The sequence below is a fragment of the Capricornis sumatraensis genome, chromosome 1 (genome assembly GCF_032405125.1).
Source record: "Capricornis sumatraensis isolate serow.1 chromosome 1, serow.2, whole genome shotgun sequence".
NCBI lineage: Eukaryota > Metazoa > Chordata > Mammalia > Artiodactyla > Bovidae > Capricornis > Capricornis sumatraensis.
In genome coordinates, this window is record NC_091069.1 from 170,568,424 (window position 1) to 170,592,806 (window position 24,383).

Here is a 24,383-nt window from a genome sequence, read left to right on the forward strand (position 1 = left end):
AACTCCTGAGGGCTTTTAATCGGTTCCTGTGTCTTGCACCAGATTTATTCTTCTTAGGTGGATTCAGCTGAACTCAAATGATTTAAATTACAAGTTGGGACAAAAGGATTTATTATTACTCACTTGCCGATCCAAAGCTCAGATCCCATACCGTTACATGGTATTCAGAACTTAGAGGTCAGTGTGAGTTTTTCTGTTGACACATACTCAACATTTGATAATTTCCTCTGGTTCAAAAGATCAGAAGTCTGCATGATTGTGCATTTCCCTAACTGATGCCTGTATTTTTGAAATTACTGATACGGGAACTATTTCCAATTCTATGGATTTATCCTAAACAATTCTAAAATGTATCCCAGAATTTTTTGACTTAAAAGGATGGTAATCTTCAAATATATATTGATATTATAGCTGTGAAATAAAAGTAGTATATGTAGTGTATATATAGAATATATACATTACATACAATATAGGCACTAGTGGTAAAGAACTTGCCTGCCAGTGCAGGAGACATAGAGATGTGGCTTCGATCCCTGACTCTGGAAGATCCCCTGGAGGAGGGCATGGCAACCCACTCCAGTATTCTTGCCTGGAGAAGCCTGTGGACAGAGGAGCCTGGTGGCTACAGTCCAGCATCACAAAGAGCTGGACACGACTGAAGCGACTTAGCACACACACATAGGTATATATATAGAATATAGACTTTATATATAATATATATAGTGTACTAGGACTAAAATATAGGTTTATGTATTTTAAAGATTGTTCTTTAATACAAAAGAATACATTTTAATATATTTATTATATATTCTTTAGTTACAAATGTAGACTTTTAAAATAAAACATTGTTACAGGATTAATGTGTAAATTTCACACTGTGCAGGTAAGTCATTTTTATCTTCTTCCTCCTATTCAGTTTTCTGCCCCTCCTCCTCAAATCTCAATTGTCATAAAACTATACCACAGGAATAAAACATCCCTTTTACTCCCAGAGAAGTGATAACTATTTTAAAAATAGCTGTTTTTTTGCAGCCATAGATTTTAACACATCAGTTCACTTACATCAGTTCACTGATTTACTCACGTGATATTTTTCAGAGTTTCAACAGCAAGTACTGGTTTACTCTCAGCTCTGAAGCATACTGCACAGAAGGTGGTATTATGGAAGGACACTTGGACAATGGCCAATTCTTTTTCACTTAAGGGCTGACCTTAGCCTTGACAAGGGAGATTTTTGGCTAACTAGATGAATAAGCTCTAAGTTGTTTGTGTTCTGCCCTTGTAAAAAAAACACATGCCTGTGAATTTATGAGGCCACTGCATGGTTTTCTTTTCAAGGCCTCACTCAGTCCTTTTCAGGTTCTGGCAGCATCAGGGATTTCCCTTCTCTTTGTTAAAGGGCAGAACCACAGGAGAAGGGGCAGCAAGCTGTTGCCAGATGCTGGTTTTGAGAGTCCAGTTGCCATTGTCACTTCTTGCCTGACTAAATGAATACTCTCAAAAAACCTAACTTCTCTTCTGTATTAATGCTCAGATTTATCATCTTTTACATAAATTTTTAACTTGCAAGTATATACCATTTGAGGCAGTATATTCATTAATCATGCTCAGAAGTGTTTTTTCAGTTAGAAATGAGGCCTGGAATCTGATGATGTTCTCAAACACCCCACTATAGAGTGTTTAAGAAGATATTTATAAGCTTATTTGCCCTGTGGGAGTCACTGTCAGGCAGCCTAGAAGTTTCCACTCAGTATCAAAGAGAGAGTTGATTGAAGTTCTCAGACCTTGAGTTTGAGTCTCCAGATAAAACAAGTTGGCTGACATGAATATGTGGACATGAAGGATAACAATCTGACTCACCCTGGGTTTGGTTTCTCCTCCAAGAGAGAGAAGTTCATTTAGAACAATATTTTGGAAAAACTGAAATCTCAACAGGGTTTTTGGGAGATTGTTTTCATATTTCTTCACTATTCACGATTGAAACTACAGACATAATGCCATTAGGAAGCCATTCGTAAATGGGATTATGTCTTTCTCATTACAGCAGCTTCTGCAGGGATGACCCAGACCTAAAGTGGAAATCTTTCGTAGCTTTCTTGGGCCTGGAATAGAAGGTCTTTTTGAATCAAGGTCAAAAATATGGTCAGATCAGCAGTTTAGGGTCTTTTCACCCTCTAAGCAGCCCGAGTAGCTGCTGACATGGAACACATGTTCCTGGGATTGTTATGTCTCTGTCTGTGTTGTTTCAGGCAGGAGTTTGGCTCAGATCAATGTCCAGATCTGACAAGGGAAGTGTACCTCCAGGACATCCACTGTGTGGGCTCTCTCTGCAAGCTTTACTTTCGGGAGCTGCCCAACCCCCTCCTGACTTATGAGCTCTATGAGAAATTCACGGTGAGTGTTTGGATTTCCATTATGGTTACTGGGTGGGATGCATGGATGGGCCAAAGAAAGTTTCAGCACTAAAATTACAATAATAATACTTACCAGCTGGTTGCCATTATCTTGGTGATGGAATTAGGATGGTATTGTGAGGAAAGCAGGGTGATGGCACTATTTGCTATATCTTTCCTATCTTAAATTTTCAGAATGTGTGTTTGCTTACATGAGCTAGTTTAAACCATCTCCATATTTACGTAACCAAATGTGCGTCCGTAGATAGGAAGGAAACAAAGAAGCAGAGAACGAAGTGACTGGCCCAAGGTCACACTCTATCCCCAAACAGAATAGGAACCTGAGACTTCAGATGCTCCCCGCATGGTTAATTCATTTCAGGCTGTTCCTTCGGTGTTTCTGTTGGGAGTTGTATAAAGAGGTGGGTGGGTAGAGAGGGGAGAGAGAATTAAACAGAAATCAAGAGAGAGGTCAAAAAGCTGAGGAGAGAGACGATTCTGGAAAAAGCAGCTAAGAGGGAGTGTAGATTGAGCTAGTGAGTTGGGTGGTGGAGGACGAATGGGCAAGAGAAGAACGCCTACCTAGCAGTTGCAGCATCACCAAATCCCACCCCCACAGGAAAAGGAGAATAAATGCTTAGAGCATGTCTGTAGTGTCAACCTTAAAAATAGGGCTTGAACATTTGGCTGTGATGGGGGTGAGGGAGGTGCCGAGTAGGTGAAGAGTTGGGTTTAACCAAGGTTTAGGCTCAGCTAGAAAAAGAGGGGGAGGGAGATCAGAGTGTGTGCAAGCGAGTGATTGAAATAATTGACCATAGAGTTTTGTCTGGATAAGAAGAGACAGGAGGGCCTAAGGCGGGTAACAGTGAAAAAAATAGATCAATGGATCATTCATCCCAGTGAAATCAGTAAACTGTTGAAGTAGGGTGGTCAGAGGGGATGTTTGAAATTAAGTTTAAGGAAGACTTGCAATTATCGGTAAGGACCAGACCAAGGCTCTAACCATGGGCAAGAATCTTTCTTATGTCTCTTGTAATAAACCTATTTTAGACATATAAATGTTCTTTAATTTGAAATTACATAGGAGTTAATGAGTGCTATTCACATTTCAGAAGATACCCTTATAGATCTGTCTATCTGTCTGTCTCTCTCTTGGTATCTCCCTTTCTCTCTCCCTACTTTTGTTCCTCAGTACTATTCAATACATTCTAATGTTATGGAACAGTGCTAATTCAACAATTCGACCATCCTTCCATGGTAAAAAATAGAGAGAGACACTATTTTTACAGGGTATTATCTCATATACACAGTGATTTCTTAAACCAGATTCCTACTGATGGGTATTTAGACATTTTGTTTCTTAACATTTTACTTTTATCAGCAATGTTATAGTAAACATTTTTGCACATATATCCTTATACTTTTTTCTGTTTATATCCTTATGGAAAAAAATCACAGAAGTAGATTTACTAAGTAAAAGGATCTTATTTAAAATTTTGTCACATGTTGCCAAGTTCTGCAGAGACATAAGAATGTTCTTTTTCCTGCAGCCTTGCCAACACTGAGTATTTTTAATTTACTAAATTATTTCCCAATCTTAATCAACCAAAAATATATCTTACTGTTGTTTTAATTTGTGCATAAGACTTTCTTGTTTTCTACATAGTTTTAATCTTAGTACAGTATAATAGTTTCATCCTTAAATAAGACTACAACATCACATGTTAAATAGCTGAATGAGTCCAACTTATTTTAATTAAGTTTAATTCTATGATAGATAGGGATAGATAGGAATTTTTGTCTAGAAATTTCAGAAATACAAGTTTCTTCTTAGATCTTGTTTATAGTGTCAAAACAAAATCCATGTTTATCTCTCCCTGCTTCTGTTCCCTGACACTGCTAATCATTCTGTCTTCCACAGCAACAGAAAATATCAAAGCAATGTTACTGTCCACTTGTCATCAAATCTTAAGAGAACTTAACATTGTATTTAGATATAGTTTAAGGACACTAAGAAATAAAAGATGTTTTGTTGTGACAAGTGAGCTCTACATAGGCAGGATCTCGTGACTATCCTTGAATTTATAGTTGAGTAAATTTCTCTAAATCACAGAATTATGAAAATATAAGCAAACCTTTTCCAGGGACATGGGAACAGCTCTATTACATTGTCACACATTCTTACAATGATTTATTTAAACTTACTTGCACAGATGAAGTGGAATAACATTTCAGTGGAATATAATAGGATTAGAAAGCTATTAATGAAGTAATGATGATGATGATATCTGCTACTTAGTGCTTACTAAATGATAAGCTTCTTACAAATATTATTTCATTCAGTCCTCAAAAAAGCTCTGTGAAATAGGTTTTACTGTCTCTTACAGATGAGTAAATTGAGGCTCAAGTGACTCTTGCCTGGGTTTGTACAGATAGTAAATGGAAGTAAAGATTTAACATTCTGTCTCAGACTCTGCCACACTGTTTTTTAAACTAGATTTAACAGCTCTTAAATAGGCTCAGGTATTTAATAGCTTAATATGAAATACAGAAAACATCCCAAACTAATGAAGGAACAATTCAGTAAACAATGTTAGGAAAATTGGCTAAGTGCTGGGAGAGGGGAGAAGTCAAGTTACATTCTTACCACTTAACAGATTTCAGGGTGAAGGATTTTCTAAGAGCAAAAGCAAAGGAAAAAAAATCACCAGAGACCAATTTAACAAACTAAACTCCATAAATATTAGATTTTTATACGTTAAAAATACTTTAACGAAATTAAAAGGTGAAATGTTTACAATAAAGATGACAGGAGATGAATATTTTTTAATTATATAAAACTCCTACATATCAATAAAGAAGAGAAAACACTCAACACCCTGCTAAACAAATGAGCAAAGAACCTCAACAGACAATTTGTAAAGAAACATAGTTATTTAAAAAGTATAAATGTATTAGAAAAATTGTATTTGAATATTTAAAAAATTGTTTTTAATGTTAGTATTTCACGTTGCCAAGCCTGTGGTGATGCTGGCTCTGTCATAGTTTTCTATTGCAAGTGTAAACTGGCTGGACATCGAGCAAGTCATTTGAAATTACTATCAAGGGTCCTAAAGTGCTCATATTTTTTAATACAGTAATTAATTCTATTCCCAGACTCCATTCTAAGATAATCAGATGTGCACATGAATAATTGATTTACAAATATTTCACTGCTGTAGTAACAGTAACAAAATTAGGGAGTATCTACATGTCCAACAATAAGGGAAGGGTTAAATAAATGATAATAAATCTATTGTTTTAAATCCTGTGTGGCCATGAAATAGTCTTCATATTTCTGAAGACTATTTGCGGACCACAACACAAAGTTAAATGGAAAAAAAGCAGTATATGCAATACATAGGAAGTGATGGCAGTGTTCATCTTTGGTGCTGGGAAGCCCCGGGCAGATTGCTTCTTTTGGGTTTCAATGTAAGTAGGTTAACAGTAGCTATGTCTGGGTGGTGAGATAGCACATGATTTTTATTTCCTTTAAGTACATGTATTAGTTTTATGTGGCTGCAGTAACAAATTACAAGCTTGGTGGCTTAAACAATAGAAGGTTATTCTCTCACAGTTCCAGGGTCCAGAAATCTGAAATCAGTTTCACTGGGCTGATATCAAGGTGTCAGCAGGGCCATGGATCATTACAGAGACTCTAGGGGGAAACCTGTTTCTTGCCTCCTCCAGCTTCTGGTGGCTGCTGGCATGCCTTGGCTTGTGGCCACATCTCTGCTCCCATAGTCTGCCTTCTCGTCTGTCTTTATCTCCTTCTGCCTCCCTGTTTTAAGGGCCCACCAGGTGGCGCTAGTGGTAAAGAATCTGCCTGCCAATGCCAGAGACCCAAGAGATGAGGGTTAGATCCCTGGGTCAGGAAGATCCTCTGGAGAAGGAAATGGCAACCCACTCCTGTATTCTTGCCTGGAGAAGGCAGTGGACAGAGGAGCCTGGTGGGCTATGCAGCTCATGGGGTCGCAAAGAGTTGGACACAACTGAATTGCACACACACATATTGAATAATCCACGAGACTCTCCTTATTTCAAAAGCCTTAATCACACTTGCAAAGACTCTTTTTCCAAATAAGGTAACATTTACAAGTTCTTGAGATTAGGACCTGATATCTTTGGAAGCAACTGTTAAACCTACTACATTTTATTTTTATCAGAAAAAAAGTTCATTTTAGGAAAAATTCAGTTTAGATCAGATTGAGTCAGCTAAAATAATTAAACCCAAGACAGAGAAAAGTTGCTTGCTGATTTAGTATTTTTGGAGAAGGCAGTTTAAAGCGGCATTACATTTTGTATTGAAATAACATCTTTGTGTGTCCATCTCCCTCATTAAGCTGTAAGCCTCCTAAGGACAGAAAGCATATTTATTTTACTGATTTTTGTGCTTCCTTTCCCTGCTCTCCAGCCACTGGAGGATGTTGTGACTCTTGACTAGTACACATTTGCTGGCAGTTGATTGGCCCACACATGTCATCTGAAGTGTCGATGGGGGTGGACCACTCATCAGGTAGAGGGTGTGAGCTCAAGATGTCTGCCAATGTGGCAGCAGCCAACTGTCCTGGTTTGCCAGGGACTTGCCCACTTTTAACTCGGAAAAGTCCTGAGTTCCAGGACACTCCTTCTCAGTTGCATGCAAACCAGGCTGATTGGTCACCTCTTCAGGAGCCGAAAGGTGAGAGGAGTTGTCTCAGTAAAACTGATGCTCCCCACTGAGGAGGTTTGGTCCTCGGATGGTATTGCCCTGGAAGTGTGGCCCAAAGTGGGGCTTTCTGGCATTTTTAAATGCAAAGCAAAATACAGATTCATTCACTTACTTAATACAATTAACATCTCTTGAGCACCTGCTATCTATACTAGGCAGACACAGTTCCAGGTGCTCAGCAAGCAAGTCAGATAAAATCCTTGTTCCCGTGAAAAGTGAAAGTTGCTCAGTCGTGTACTACTCTTTGCCACTCCATGGAAGTCCATGGAATTCTCCAGGTCAGAATACTGGAGTGGATAGCTTTTCCCTTCCCCAGGGGATCTTCCCAACTCAGGGATCAAATCCAGGTCTTCCATATTGCAGATGGATTCTTCACCAGCTGAGCCACAAGGTTCTCATGAAACTTACATTTTAATTAAAGAGATAGAGGACTAATAAATCTAATGCATAACTCGATAGTGAGAACTGTTGATAAGCACTTCGAAGACAGTTAATGCAGGATACAGGTCAGAGAGGGCTTCCCTGGGAGCTTAGTGGTAAAGAATCCACCTGCCAATGCAGGAGACGCAAGAGACACGGATTTGTTCCCTGAGTTAGGAAGATCCTCAGATTCCTGAGTTAGGAAATGGTAATTCCCTCCCCCAGTATTCTTGGCTGGGAAATTTCCACGGAGAGAGGAACCTGGCGGGCTGCAGTCCATGGGGCCACAAAGAGTCAGAGACAGCTGAGCAGGCACGCACGCACAAGTCAGAGAATGCTGGGGACTGATAATCAAAGGTCGCCAATGAGTGATGCTTGAACAGACAAAGACAAAGTGAGGGAACAAGTTGTGCAAGTATCTGGTGGAAGAGGATGCTGAGAAGAAATAGCAGGTACCAAGGCCCTTGTCGAGGACATGCCAAGCTTGTTTAAGGGAATATATGGAGGCCAGCATGGCCCATAGGGAGCAAGCAAGGAGGAAATGATGGGAGACAAGGAATTTGAAGATGGGCCAGGTGCCTGCTGCCACAGGTGTGACAGAAACAGGAAGGTATAACAACTGTCTGGAAGATAACGGTGGTTGTTGTCTCTGGAGACGGAGGGTCTGATGTTGGAAGGAAGACACTTTCTTCTGTGTATTCCTTTGAATGTTTTGCATTTTTAAAACCTTCTGCATGAATAACTTTTTAACCTAATCACTTAAAATAATTAAAAATGACGAAAATGGCTTTATAATAATTTTTAAATAATTAATACAAAATAAAAGGTAAAAGCTGAGTTGCAGCTGGGGTGCAGTTAGAAGGGACAGACCCGGGTTGCTTATCCATCCTGGGAATGGGGCTGCCTGAGCGCAGGGGCTAAGGTGGTGTTCAGGTAAACAGAGGAAACTAGAGCCTGGGCCTGGCCAGAGGGGATGGGAGACCAGCCCTTGCCAGAGTCCTCAAAGTTCAGGAAGCTGGTCTTCTTGATACTGACTGGAAGAGAACAAATGGTCACAGATTCAACCTGGATTTTTTAAAGTTTAACCGTCAGCAAGATTGTCCTGGGTAATGTTGAGTGAAATTCTCTTTTAGGCAAAAGATTGGGATGGGCAAAGTGTCAACTCCCTTCCTTCAATTCCCCAGTGGTGGACTCTGCTGTCCATCTCTTTGGACAGCAAAGAGATGGAAACACAAAGAGATGGAAAAATAGCTTTGCAGTGAGCAGACCCTCTGGGAGAACAATGATGATCTAGAGAGCTTCCAAATAGGATTGGGGTGCGAAGGGGAGAAGCTGTGAATAATAAAATGATCCCATATGGGACCTGCAGGCATCAGGGGTGAGCCCGCCCAGTCTCTCGGAACAGAGGTGACTAACAGCTTCCTAAAATATTAAAGGAACTTTCCATGAATGCTGTTAAATTGACCTACACCTTTTTTCCTAAGAAACACTTTTAGAAAGTGGGGGTGGGGTAGGGGCTTGGGAAGGGGGTGGGTGTAAAGCTTTGCAAAGCTCGTCCTCTGTTTGCCAAGAGAGGAAGAGAGGCCTCCCCGCCCTTCACAGGACAGAATGTGGGAGGGTCCACGCCTCATTCCTTCACCCCTCCTTCCTCTGAGGCTCTCTCCCTTCACTCGCTTTATGAGATTCTCCCTGTCTTGAGAGTCAGGGTCTCCCCCGCAAATCTGTTTCCTACATGACAGAGCCCAGGAAGAGGGCAGAGGCATCAGGTGCTTTCTCTAGGCTCTATTCTGGTCCTTACCCTCTACATCTGCACATCTCAAAAAGCAAGAATTGCGACAGAAATCATATTTATGCCAGCTCCGTTTTGAGGCTTGCAAACCCAGCAGAAGACTGAGACAACTGTGACCCTCTGAGCCCCGAGTTTCTCCCCACTTCTGAGTAGGAAATGAAGTAGAGTTTTCCCACATAGAGATTTTTTGATTGCCTTTGAAAATGGTTAGCTTCTGTGAATGCTTTACTTCAATTAAATAAAAAAGTCAAACAAAAACACGTTGGTGGCCAAAGCTCTGGTATGATGTCCCACTTAGGAAAATGGAGCCAATAGTTGAGCCCTTTTAAAGTGTCTCGATCTGAGTGGGGTTACATGGTTATTATGCATATGAAAGGACTTGGGAAGGTGTATCAGAGATTTGTGCGTTTTTAGTGTAGTAAACCATAATGTAGTGAAGAAACAAAGATGTGACTGCTGACCTTGAACTCAGGTACAGCTCCCATGCGGGCAGTCTTGAGTACTCAGCCATTGGGAGGGGCCCTTGAACCTGAGCATAGGCAGGACAGACTCACAGGACGGGGTATAGGTGAATCTGTCGGGGACACCTGTGTTGTGCAGGAGCCCCAGGCAGGCTTGGAATCACACTGCGTGTACTGAAGTCCTTGCCTCTCTTGAGGGCCTGGGCTGAGCTGGGAACCACATACCCACACAGGAAACAACCAAAGAGCAAGTCCGGACAAGGCCACCGGGTCTCAGGGACAAAGCTCTTATCCTGCTGAGAAGGCACGTCTTCACGTGGTCCCCACTTCCTGGAATCAACGACAGGCTGCCTGGTCACAGGAAAGTCTCAGGCTAGATGGAAGTGGCTGTTTGCACCCAAAAAGACAGCTGGCTGAGTAAACAGGCAGCCACCCTGTCATCTCCACTTCTCTCTGTCTTTGTCTCTGCTTCTCTCTCCCAGTGTGAGGACTCTGTCTGGCACGCAGAACACACCCGAGATTCCATACCATCTTTACCAGACGCCTACCTACCATCTGAGGACACAGAGCTGTGTGCCCATGTTGTTAGACACTTTGCATCCTGAACCCTCGGAGATTTTAGTGGTTTGTTTTTTCTAGAAAAGTGTGCCTCCTGGAAGGATGGTCTCTAGGCATGGTTGGGAGGCTGGAGTACCAGAAGCCTGAATAAAACCCGCAGATCCAGGGGGTGTCCCCCTTCTTGAGCGCTCACTGGATTGCTTCATTTCCTGTCCACAGGAGGCAGTGTCTCATTGCCCGGAAGAAGGCCAACTGGCCCGAATCCAAAATGTTATCCAGGAGCTCCCTCCATCCCATTACAGGTAAGAATTCTTGGTAAAAGAAATTCACATTCTCTCAATGTGATATAATACCACAGATGCAGGCTGGCATCAAAAAAGGGGACAAATTCAGTGGACAGTGGCTTTCTGGGGTAGGTTGAGGTAGGCGAACAGGTCAGTTGTGTCAGAGCATGTTGGTGCCTGACCAGAGAGCCTGGCGGGAAGGAACAGCCCATGTCTAAATTACTTTCAGGGTACACCTCGGAGTCCCATAAGAATCATTTCTGATTCCCAGGCCAGTCTCACAGCGATAGTCTAGATTCTTACCCAGGTTCATAGCATAACGAAATCAGTGGAAACCAAGATGGTTTCTAAACAGGGTTTGACCATCACTCTTGAGCGTTTGGCTGACTGATGTCTCTGTATGCTTATCAATACCATCCCTTACATCATTTCATCCTTTCTCCTTCTCACAGTTTAGTCCCTAACTGTGCCACCTTTCCCTGTGAAAATCACTCAGTCATGTTCAACTCTTTGTGACCCTATGGACTATCCCCACCAAGCTCCTCTGTCCATGGAATTCTCCAGACGAGAATACTAGAGTGGAATCTCATTCTCTTCTCCAGGGGATCTTCCCTACCCAGGGATCAAACTTCAGTCTCCCAGCATTGCAGGCAGATTCTTTACCATCCGAGCCACCAGGGAATCCCAGTGGTTCTTAAACCTACGCAGGTCTTTATAAGAGGGCAGATTTTGATATGGTATAAGAACATCCCAGCAATAACAGATGGTATTCATCCATCAGATGAGTTCCTTAACCAGTACCAGGGTGCCCATAGCTGGAAGAATTACAGAAAAGCTGAGATGAGGGCCAGTTTCAAGACTGTGTGGAGGCCATGCTGCCCTCGGTGACAGGAGGCACAGGCTCTGAGCACTGTGAGTCCCGGGATCCATCTCTGGCTGCACTAGCATCCTCAGCGGACTTCTGCTGAGACTGTCTCCTCCTCACCCGTGGCCAGTGCTCCTAGGGCCAAGAAAGTTACTTCCATCTATCTTGATATCTTCCTGATAACCTTCTAAAATTCATGAAATAGACATATTTAGAATCTCTTAACTCAACCTTTAAATTATCTCCAGATGTCAGGTTTCACACAGACTCTGAAGATTCTTACTTTTTTTTTTTTTCAATGAACCGTTACAGGACCTTGGAATACCTGATTCGACACCTGGCCCACATCGCATCCTTCAGCAGCAAGACCAACATGCATGCCAGGAACCTGGCCCTGGTGTGGGCACCCAACCTCCTCAGGTAACCGCCTCCCCTCACCTCACTGCCCCAGTGGGCTCCAAGCAGCCCCCAATTCACATGAAACCTGGATTCTTCAAAACTGAGCCCCCTGGTAGACAAACCTTTGGCTAAGTGGTTATTTGTCACACCGAGGAATTAAAGGTGATTTTTACAGCCCTTGCTTGCTAACCTTGGAAACTCTGGAACCCAGAAGTATATTCTGGCTACAGCCATGATGTGGCCAGTGTGATGGATCTGTATGTTATAATTTCCTGGAAAGGTCTTTCTGGGTCTTTGGGGTTCCTTGGCTTTTGTTGGTTTTGGTGGGGTCCTAGCTAGCTAGAACCTGAATTAGCTGCTTCACATGACTTTGTAAATGATGACCTGCCCTTAGAACAATTCTTTGGAACTTGAAGGAGATCCTATGAAAAAAAATAAAATCAATTCCTATATATTGAGTAATACAGTGTTTACAGCTTTGCAGTTTATAGTACCTGGTGACTGTCTCCAAGTTGTCCAGTGTGTTGGGCTTCACAACCTTTAAAGCGTCTCTTCAATTGATCTTAAATAGTTACATTAATACAAATTAACAAGCTGTATACATTTAGGAATTAGGGCCTGTTCAAAACGCCCACTGGCTCCCCACTTATGCTTCAGTAGGTGGGGCAGACTCATTCACTGAATGTGTTTCTTCTGCGGTTCAGATCTAAAGAAATTGAAGCCACTGGTTGCAATGGAGATGCAGCTTTCCTCGCAGTCCGGGTCCAGCAGGTGGTGATTGAATTCATACTGAATCATGTGGATCAAATCTTTAACAACGGTACCCCCGGGTCACTGGAGAACGATGGTAATGGCTGCTCCTGGCATTCACTTCTTCTTTGCCTGAGGCACGGGATCCAAGAATAAGTCAGAGTGGGCTGGGATCTAGCTCTCAGTGTCAGCTATGTATGTGCGCTACAACACTGTGTCTGAGGATCATGCGTATGGACGTGTGTGCCAATGCAGCAAAGGTGTGGTGTGTGCAGATGTGGCTCTAGTATATTTCTGATCAGTTGCATACATGGCCTATCCCATGAACATAGTGTGGTGACTTTGAATACTGTTCTTTTTAGTGAGTTCTTAAACTCTTCCAGTTGTTATCTAGAGGCACTGGCAATATCACCCCAACGATTAGCTTTTATTTTTACTTCCAGTATGATATTGCAGAAGGCTTAAGTAAGTGAGTTAAGAAGCATCCTGTTCATGCTTGCATATATATTCAGAATGCCTTCTCTTTGCAAGCATTTCTTTTTTAAATTGAAATATAATTGATTTACAATATTGTGTTTTTTCCATTTATACCTATACACACACCTATATTCTCTTTTGGTTCTTTTCCATTATACTTTATTATAAGATATTGAATATAGTTCTTTGTGCTACACCCTAAATCCTTATTGTCTATTTTACATATGGTAGCGTGTATCTGTGTAATACCATATTCCCAGTTTATCCCTCCTCCACTTCTCCTTAGGTAACCATAAGTTTGTTTTCTATCTCTATGAGTCTGTTTCTGTTTTATAAATAACTTCATTTGTACTATTTTTTAGATTCCACATGTAAGTGGTATCATATAATATTTCTTTCTTATAATATATTTCTTTCATATAATATTATCTTTCTTGCAAGCGTTTCTTGAGCACTTGCTTTGTTCTGCCCTGCACTGGACAGTAGGCATACTGCAATGAGTGTGTGTTTGTGGGTGCATGTATAGAGAGACTAGCTAGCATTGAAGCTATGGGAAAAACATTTAGCTATTTCAGGTTGGATGTAATGAGGTGCAATTCATGATGTTCCAGTCCTCATAATAACATAATGAACCCCAGGAATGCATTGGTATTGGTTTATGCTGCTTGAACTCATATGAGCCTAATTTGTAAAAATAAAAAATCCAGCTGATCAGTAAACCTGATAACTACCATTTGTGTGAGGGTACAATTTCCAGTATTAGCATACATCACATAACTGGGAAGGCTTGTTGAAACACAGTTTCCGTTCAGTTCAGTTCAGTTGCTCAGTCATGTCTGACTCTTTGTGACCCCATGAATTGCAGCACACCAGGCCTCCCTGCCCATCACCAACTCCCGGAGTTCACTCAGACTCACGTCCATCGAGTCAGTGATGCCATCCAGCCATCTCATCCTCTGTCATCCCCTTCTCCTCCTGCCCCCAGTCCCTCCCAGCATCAGAGTCTTTTCCAATGAGTCAACTCTTTGCATGAGGTGGCCAAAGTACTGGAGTTTCAGCATTAGCATCATTCCTTCCAAAGAACACCCAGGGCTGATCTCCTTCAGAATGGACTGGCTGGATCTCCTTGCAGTCCAAGGGACTCTCAAGAGTCTTCTCCAACACCACAGTTCAAAAGCATCAATTCTTCGGCACTCAGCTTTCTTCACAGACCAACTCTCACATCCATACATGACCACTGGAAAAACCATAGCCTTGACTAGACGGACCTTAGTCAGCAAAGTAATGTCTCTGCTTTTGAATATGCTATCTAGGTTGGTCATAACTTTTCTTCCAAGGAGTAAGCGTCTTTTAATTTCATGGCTGTAGTCACCATCTGGACCTCATACCCAGAATTTCTTATTCAGCTTGTCTGGAGTGCTGCTGAAAATCTGTATTTCTAACAAGTTTCCAGGTGATGCTGCTGCTACTGGCTAGGGTCCATACCTCAAGAACCAGTGTGTGTTAGAACTATATCTGCAAAATATTTGTATGAGCTGATCAAAGCATTCTTTTCTAGTTTGGCTAATAAGCTTGGGAAAATCAATTATAACCATCAAAGTAATCAATTGCAATTAATATCAAATTTTGATTCCTGGTATAATAATTCTTACCCCCAATCCTGTCCTCTGTGTGGTTTATGATCTTTCTTTTAAAATTCACATACCATAAAATTCACTACTTTAATCATTTTATAGTGTACATTTCAGTGGTTTTTAGTGTGTTCACAGAATTGTTCAACCATCACCACTGTCTAATTCCAGGATGTTTTCATCACTCCAGAAAGAAACCCCACACCCAGTAAAGGAGTCACTCCACATTTTGTCCTCCCTTCCCACCAGAGTCTGGCAACCAGTCATCTACTTCCTGTTTCTATGGATTTTGCTTCTTTTGCACTTTTCATATAAGTGGAATCATACAATATATGGCTTTTAATTACCTACTTCTTTCACTTAGCACATGTTCTCATAGATCAGCATTTCATTCCATTGTATGGATATACCATATTTTATGTATCTACTTATCAGTTGATGGACATTTGGGTTGTTTCTGCTTTTTGGTTATTATGATGCTGCTGTGAACAGTCATGTACAAGTTTTTGTGTGAACGTGTGTTTTTTAATTGTCTTGACCTAGGAATGGCTGACATTTCTTTTATCTTTATTTTAACTTGCACTTTGTGCTAAGTTTCTTCAGACTTGTCTGACTCTCTGTGACCCCATGGACTGTAGCCTGCCAGGGTCCTCTGTCCATGGGATCCTTCAGGCAAGAATACTGGAGTGGGATGCCATTGCCTTCTCCAGAGGATCTTCCTAATCCGGGGATTGAACCCACAACTCTTATGTCTCCAGTGGGTTCTTTACCACTAGCACCACCTGGGAATGAGAAATAGTATGCTTTCATTCATTCATCCTTTTGAATCAACCAGTAATTCACTGGGGACTTATTGTATGCCAGGAACTATGGCAGACCCTCCACACATATCATCTCATTGTCTTATCACAACCATCCTAAAGTTATCAACCTTATTTTATACATGAAGAACCAGAGAACCAGAAAAGCTTAGCAACTGGTAGGACTGAACATGGAACCTAAATCTTCCAGCCTGTGCTTTTTCCTTACCCAGTGATGCCTCTGGGAGGGAAAAAAAATAGGAAAACAAATAAATAAACCATTGTAGAGAATTAATGACTTTGGGAAATGTTCTTCTTGACAGCAAATTCCACCCATGACTGTTAGTGTTAAGGGTGTTCCTAATTCCAACGTGGAAATGCCTTTCCTTTTTATGACCATTGCCTTAATCAGCTTTTGTCCCGCATATTGAAATTTAGTTTCCTCTGAGCCTTTAACTCTTGACTGTCTCCAATACATACTATTCAGTGCATTCCACTTAAATGTTCTTATGAATTCTTATTGACTTTGGTAACATACTTAACATTTACACAAAATGGAATAAGTCATTTGTTGTCATTGTTCAGTCACTAAATCATTCGTATCCAACTCTTTGCAACCCCATGGACTGCATGCCAGGCTGCCTTATCCTTCACTATCTCCTGGAGTTTGCTTATATTCATGTCCATTGAGTCAGCGATACTATTTAACTGTCTCACCCTCGCTGCCCCCTTCTCTTCCTGCCCTCAATCTTTCCCAGCCTCAGGGTCTTTTCCAGTGAGCCGGCTCTTTGCATCAGGTGGCCAGAGTATTGGAGCTTCAGTTTCAGCTTCAGTCATTCCAATGAATATTCAGGGCTGATTTTCTTTAGGATTGGCTGGTTTGATCTCCTTGCAGTCCAAGGGACTCTCAAGAGTCTTCTCTAGCACCACAGTTCAAAAGCATTCCTCAGCCCTCAGCCTTATTTATGATCTCACATCTGTATATGACTACTGGAAAAACCCATAGCTTTGACTGTATGGACCTCCAACCTTAAATTGCCTTGGAGGCCATGTTTTCCAGCTGCAGCTGCTGCTGCTAAGTCACTTCAGTTGTGTCTGACTCTGTGTGACTCCATAAACGGCAGCCTACCAGGCTCCACTGTCCCTGGGATTCTCCAGGCAAGAACACTAGAGTGGGTTGCCATTTCCTTCTCCAATGCATGAAAGTGAAAGTGAAAGTGAAGTCGTGTCCGACTCTTCAAGACCCCATGGACTGCAGCCTACCAGGCTCCTCCGTCCATGGGGTTTTCTAGGCAAGAGTACTGGAGTGGGTTGCCAAGAGAGAAGGGATAATCTCCCCACCCTAGCTGAGTGAGACCACCTCTGTGGCTGAACACACATTCTCACCTGACCGAAGGACTAGGCAGTACCCAGGGGCACGTACCCTCAGCTGTTACTCTGGCCCACAGTAAGTGCTCAATATGTTGTTGTGTGAATGAATGAATAGTCCGTCTCTGAAAAGTACAGGAATGCAGGGTACCTTCTGAAGCCTCTGTGTGCCCTCTGGCTGGGGGTGGCCAGGATTGCTATCACATTCCTATATGTAGTCTTTGCCACAGACCCCACCATGCCGAAGCCCCTGCCAGGAGGTCAGGAATGGGGGAGCTGTGGCTGCAGGCATCTGGCTGGAACTGGTGAACAGATCCACTCCCAAGAGGTCTATGAGCTCTTCTCTTTTCTTTACAGAAAACCGGCCGATCATGAAGAGCCTGACCCTGCCCGCCCTCTCCCTGCCCATGAAGTTGGTGAGTCTGGAGGAAGCTCAGGCCCGGAGCCTGGCTACTAATCATCCCGCCAGGAAGGAAAGAAGAGAGAATAGCCTGCCCGAGATTGTCCCTCCCATGGGCACCCTCTTCCACACTGTCCTTGAGTTACCAGACAACAAGTAAGTGGCTTTCTTTCAAATTCTGGGAGATGTTTGGGTGGCGGGGGACAGAGGAGGAAGTGGTTAGAGTCTCGGGGCTATAATGGCAGCATGGTCTGGGGTTGTGATCTGGTTTGGGGGGTAAGGCGGCCTTCCAGAAGAGATGGGAGCTGATGCCATGACATCATCAATGTGCATTCCCTCACTGCCCCAAAGTCTTTGAGACCTTGATCTCCCACCAGAGATCCCTAGTACTGTGGTGGGGATAGGGCTCATAGGTGTCAAGAATCATAACTAAAATCCCTTATTTCCTAGCTTAGACAAGATAGCCTTGATGTTTTCAAAAGGAAGGTTGCTAAACAGAAAAATTTGGCTGCCTCCTCCCACCCTTCACCTTCACAGCACATTATAAAAGGCGTGGAGATGGACGGAGGACAAGTTGACAAACCACCACTCTGGCCTGAAAACTCTTGAGGACACGGCACTTGAGGACATGCATCCTGGCTTCTGTTCCTCCTCTGCTACCTGTCAGAGCCCTCCCTTCCCTCCAAAAACAAAACAAACACCATTTTCACTCGTGTCTTTCCTCACTTCTCCTTTTCATTTCTTCTGTTGTAACCCTGGTTTCCACACATTCCTCGGTTATGGAAGCAAGAGTCCTAAATTCTAGGCAGACAGTAGGTGGAGGAGCCGGAAGGAAATCTTTTCATTGAGGAGTATCATCCTTGCTGTTTGGTCAGTGAAAGGAGGTGTGAAAGCGGACCCCGCAGGCTTCTTGTCAGTGTCCTCCACATGAAGGCACGGCTGTTCCCTCTGAAGGGGGAGAGCGTGCTGGGTGCCTGGGAAGGGTGACTGGATCTCACCTGGCAGGAAACGCTCCATTTCCTGGAGGGCACAGATGGCACTGCCCCTCCCTCCAAATCCCTGGAGGATGAGACTTTCATCCAGGTATCAGGAAGAAGGATACCTCTGAAGGACAATCAAGTATACCTTCCCTGGGCTGTCAACCACACCTGGGGTGCACCATGCCTCAAGGTATAGGCGATACTGTAAAATCTACCCTAAGGCCAAGTGCTTGACAACATTAGGCTAGATCCGACAGAAACCACGAAGCACTGCAGGTCTATGCCTGATGGTAGAAGCATGTGTTCTGTGGAGAAGAGGTCCTCTGTGGAGCCCACAGGTGCCAGGGTTTCATCCCAGAAACTTCATGAAATATAATGGCTAGGCCAGCCAGAGCCCGGCAAGACCTCTGTGGTGACCTCTGGTGGCAGCAGGTCCTCTGGGCCCTGTCTGAGTTCAGTTCAGTTCAGTCACTCAGTCGTGTCTGACTCTTTGTGACCCCATGGACTGAAGCACACCAGGCCTCCCTGTCCATCACCAACTCCCGGAGTTCACTCAAACTCGGTCCATTGAGTCGGTAATGCCATCCAGCCATCTCATCCTCTGTCATCCCCTTCTCTTCCCACCTTCAATCTTTCCGAGCATCAGGGTCTTTTCAAATGAGTCAGCTCTTCACATCAGATGGCCAAAGTACTGGAGTTTCAGCTTCAGCATCAGTCCTTCCAATGACTATTCAGGACTGATTTCCATTAGGATGGACGGGTTGGATCTCCTTGCTGTCCAAGGGACTCTCAAGAGTCTTCTCCAACACCACACTTCAAAAGCATTGATTCTTTGATGCTTAGCTTTCTTTATAGTCCAACTCTCACATCCATGCATGCCCACTGGAAAAACCATAGCCTTGACTAGACAGACCTTTGTTGGCAAAGTAATGTTTCTGCTTTTTAATATGCTATCTAGGTTGGTCATAACTTTCCTTCCAAGGAGTAAGCGTCTTTTAATTCCATGGCTGCAGTCAACATCTGCAGTGATTTTGGAGCCCCCAAAAATAAAGTCTGACACTGTTTGTACTGTTTCCCCATCTATTTGCCATGAAGTGATGGGACTGGATGCCATGATCTTCGTTTTCTGAATGCTGAGTTTTAAGCCAACTTTTTCACTCTCCTCTTTCACTTTCATCTAGAGGCTCTTTAGTTCTTTGCTTTCTTCCATAAGGATGGTGTCATCTGCCTATCTGAGGTTATTGATATTTCTCCCAGCAATCTTGATTTCAGCTTGTGCTTCAGCCTAGCATTTCTCATGATGTACTCTGCATAGAAGTTAAATAAGCAGGGTGACAGTATACAGCCTTGACGTACTCCTTTCCCAATTTGGAACCAGTCTGTTGTCCCATGTCCAGTTCTAACTGTTGCTTCCTGACCTGCATACAGATTTCTCAGGAGGCAGGTCAGGTGGTCTGGTATTCCCATCTCTTGAAGAATTTTCCACAGTTTGTTATGATCCACATAGTCAAAGGCTTTGGCATAGTCAATAAAGCAGAAATAGATGTTTTTCTGGAACTCTTGCATTTCCGATGATCCAATGGATGATGGCAATTTGATCTCTGGTTCCTCTGCCTTTTCTAAATCCAGCTTGAACATCTGGAAGTTCATGGTTCATGTACTGTTGAAGCCTGGCTTGGAGAATTTTAAGTATTACTTTGCTAGTGTGTGAGATGAGAGCAATTGTGTGGTAGTTTGAACATTCTTTGGCATTGCCTTTCTTTGGAATTGGAATAACAACTGACCTCTTCCAGTCCTGTGGCCACTGCTGAGTTTTCCAAATTTGCTGGCGTATTGAGTGCAGCACTTTCACAGCATCATTTTTAGGATTTGAAATAGCTCAACTGGAATTCCATCATCTCCACTAGCTTTGTTCGTAGTGATGCTTCCTAAGGCCCATGTGACTTCACATTCCAGGATGTCTGGCTCTAGGTGAAGCATCATACCGTTGTGATTATCTGGGTTATGAAGATCTTTTTTGTATAGTTCTTCTGTGTAGTCTTGCCACTTCTTAATATCTTCTGCTTCTGTTAGGTCCATACCATTTCTGTCCTTTATTGAGCCCATCTTTGCATGAAATGTTCCCTTGGTATCTCTAATTCTCTTGAAGAGATCTCTAATCTTTCCTATTCTATTGTTTTCCTCTGTTTCTTTGCATTGATCATTGAGGAAAGCTTTCTTATCTCTTCTTGCTATTCTTTGGAACTTTGCATTCAAATGGGCATATCTTTCCTTTTCTCCTTTGCCTTTTGCTTCTCTTCTTTTCACTGCTATTTGTAAGGCCTCCTCAGACAACCATTTTGCCTTTTTGCATTTCTTTTCCTTAGGGATGGTTTTGCTCCCTGCCTCCTGAACAATGTCACGAACCTCTGTCCGTAATTCTTCAGGCACTCTGTCTATCAGATCTTATCCCTTGAATCTATTTCTCACTTCTGCTATATAAGCGTAAGGGATTTGCTTTAGGTCATACCTGAACGGTGTAGTGGTTTTCCCTACATTCTTCAGTTTAAGTCTAGCATTCAAGTATCCCTGCTTCATCAGGGAAATGAGAGACAAAGCCAGAGAAACAGTGGCCACCCTCTGTGTTTCTCTGCAGTGACCACTGGCCACACCCAGCAGTCTGCAGCTCTCCCAGGCCAGGCTCTCTTCCAAGTTGCTTTCTCATCCACCACCTGTCCAGCCCACTGAAGTCTCCCTAGCCTTCTCCTCACCTGTGTATGTCCCAGAAGTGTGGCTGCAGGGCAGGGAGCATAAAAGGACTGAGGTCTCTGGCCTCTAGTGTTTATTCCTGTAAGAAATAGATGTCTTTAAAAACCCAGGAGGAAAGTGTTCATCAGAATTTCTACCAGAATTCCCAAAACTGTGGTTGCTTGTGACCTCTGAGTCTCCCACCAACCCCTGCCTCTGTTTGCCCCCAACCCCTGCTTTTAATGGGCTTCCCTCGTGACTCAAATGGGTAAAGAATCTGCCTTCAACACGGGAGGCCTGGGTTCAGTCCCTGGGTCAGGAAGATCCCCTGGAGGAGGAAATGGCAACCCAATCCAGTATTCTGGCCTGGAGAATTCCATGGCCTGAGAAACCTGGTGGGCTACAGTCCATGGGGTCACAAAGAGTCAGACACGATTAAGCCAGTTTCACTTTCCTGCTTTTAATAGCACATCTGAAAAATGTGGTCCGTCACTCTGACTCATGAAAACCTGGCTTGGTCATCAAGGGCATCCTTGGACAGGGTGAGAGTCAGGCTCAGCTTGGATTTTTAAAAAGAATTTCTTGCCATGTCAGAGTCGTTCATAACTAAGAACATGTTTGGGATATTCCTTCGATAGTTTAGAGTCCCATTGAAATGGCTAGTTATCCAACTTACCCCCTGTGGCTTGGCTCTTTTAGAAGAAAGCTCTCCAGTAAATCCAAGAAGTGGAAATCAATATTTAACCTGGGACGTTCTGGATCAGACTCCAAATCAAAGCTGAGTAGAAACGGGAGTGTATTTGTGAGAGGACAGAGGCTCTCAGGTAAGAATCAACAATGGTTATGTTCATAAGAGAGATATAGATACATATTTTTAGTTCTGTTTCTTCAGTCTTTGGTTTGGGTCAAGCTCACTAATCCTAGAAGAGAAACTTATAAATTAGCTGAAGAGCCTGTTTTGTTTCTTCCTAAGTTTATCTATTTGTTTTTGGCAGCACTGGGTCTTCTTTGCCACGCGGGCTTTTCTCTGTTGCAGCGAGCAGATGCTACTCTTCGTTGCGGTGCACTGGCTGTTCATTGCAGTGGCTGCTCTTGTTTCGGGGCACTAGCTCTAGGTGTGAGGGCGTCAGTAGTTGTGGCACGTGGGCTTTAGAGCATAAGCTCAGTAGTTGTGGCGCATGGGCCTCATTGCTCTTGAGGCGTGTGGGGTCTTCCCAGAGCAGGGATGGAACCCCTGTCCCCTGCCTTGACAGGTGGATTCCCAACCACTGGACCACCTTGGAAGTCCTGTTTGTTTGTTTGTTTGTTTTTAATAATTTTGGATTTACAAAAATTTTTCAAAAATAGTACACAGAGAATCCATATACCCGTCATGCAGCTTCCCCCAAAGCTAATGTATTAAATAACTGTAATACAATGATCAAAACCATAATGTTAATATCAATGTAATACTGCTAAATAATTTACAGATGTTATTTGTATTTGGCCTTTTGTCCTACTAATGTCCAGGCCCCACGGAGCCAGGATCTAGTCAAGGAACCCACATTGCATTTAGATGTCATGCTTCCTTAATTTTCCAACCTAGGCACCTCCTCTCAACCTAGGCAGCTCCTCTGTCTTTCTGACTTTGACACTTTGGAAGAGTTTTGGCCATTTATTTTGTAGAATATACCTCAGTTTGGGATTGTCTGATGTTTTCTCATGGTTAGATTGAGGTTACAAATGCTGTGCCTGTCACAGTGTGTCATATCAGAGGGCCCATGAGGTCAGTGTTTTATTGTTCATGATGTCAACCTTGATCACTCGGTTAAAGTGTCGTCTACAAGGTTTGTTCCTGTGAAGGTACTATTTTTTTCCTTTGTAATTAATAAGTGTCTTGTGGGAGATACTTTCAGACCATGCAAATATTCTTTTCCTCATGATACTTTCATCCATGAATTTTAATATCCATCAGCGGTTCTTGCCTATAACAGTTCTAACTATGGTATTTACCATATGGTAATTTTCCACTTCCATCATTCTTTCTACGTTTATTAATGAACTTTACTGTAAGGAAGATCTGACATTTAAATAAGGATGCTGCCCTGTGGGAATTATATCTGAGTAGTAAGTAGAACTGATGCAGGAGGGAACCAAGGGAACCACTATAAAATGGGGAATATAATCAATCAAGCTGAATATTGTATCAGGAAGGGAAGGCCAAAGAAATTTGCCACAGTGGCATTCAGTGTTACAGACTGAAAGCATGATTTTTTAAAAATGAGAGCAATAGCTATGAAAACAAGTAGTAAAAGGTAAACATTCAAATACAATGAGCAAACCTTGATTGAATCTTAGTTTGAAAAAATAAAAAAGACTACAGGGCTTCCTGGGTCGTCCAGTGGTAAAAAAGAATCCACCTGCCAATGCTGGGAACATGAGTTTGATCCCTGGTCCAGGAAGATCGCATGTGCTGCAGAGCAGCTAAGCCTGTGTGCCACAGCTACTAAAGCCCACACTCGGGAGCATGTGCTCGGCAACGAGGGAAGCCACCACAGGGCGAGGCCTCCACACTGCAGTGAAGAGTGGCCCCTGCTCGCCAAAACTAGAGGAGGTCCACAAGCAGCAATGAAGACCCAGGGCAGCTAACAATAAACAACAACAAAAAATTTTTTACACAAGATAATTTTGAGGATAAATAGGCTAGATTTTAGATGATATTGAAAATAGTAAATTTTCATAGTTTGCTGGTGCTTAAGAGGCATATGCTAAAGTTAAGTATTTAAAGATGAAGTGTCAAAATACTGAGACTCACTTTCAAATGATTCTGCAAAATTTAAGTACGTAGGTAGATAAATAGATTAGAAATAGATGAACCAAACATATGGCAAAATGTGAACCTAGATGGTAGGTTTAGAGGTCTTCAGTGGTTCTGAATGTTTGAAATTCTTAACAATAAAGGTTTTGGGGGAAAAAAACTAATGTCTGTAGAGGAAATTGAGAGAATATCTTTAAGAACCTTCCCCAGCACTGGTTATAACTGTGTGCCAAGGATCATAAAGCATAGATGTTAGAAGTCATCACATTGTCCTGCTGGAGTAATGGGGATTTCACCAGGTATAGTGGGTGTAGTGGTTTAGGCTGTGTGTGTGCTCAGTTGTGTCCGACTCCTTGGACCCCATGGACTGTAGCCCGCCAGGATCCTCTGTCCATGGAATTTTCCAGGCAAGAATATTGGAGCAAATTGCCATTTCCTACTTCAAGGGGTCTTCCCAAACCAGAGATTGAACCCACATCTGCGTCTCCTGCATTGGCCGGTAGATTCTTTACCATTGCACCATCTGGGAAGCTT

At 42.7% G+C, this 24,383-nt stretch overlaps 1 protein-coding gene across 1 annotated transcript in view; it reads left to right on the forward strand.

Moving 5' to 3' along the window:
• The window catches only part of ARHGAP31 (Rho GTPase activating protein 31), a 121,573-nt gene that overhangs the window by 70,332 nt on the left and 26,858 nt on the right, over nt 1–24,383 (forward strand). Inside the window, exons 3-8 of the mRNA XM_068971776.1 lie at nt 2,250–2,394; nt 10,591–10,673; nt 11,833–11,940; nt 12,624–12,766; nt 17,303–17,501; nt 21,752–21,876. Coding sequence (XP_068827877.1) covers nt 2,250–2,394; nt 10,591–10,673; nt 11,833–11,940; nt 12,624–12,766; nt 17,303–17,501; nt 21,752–21,876 — 803 coding nt within the window. The remainder of the gene's footprint in view (nt 1–2,249; nt 2,395–10,590; nt 10,674–11,832; nt 11,941–12,623; nt 12,767–17,302; nt 17,502–21,751; nt 21,877–24,383) is intronic.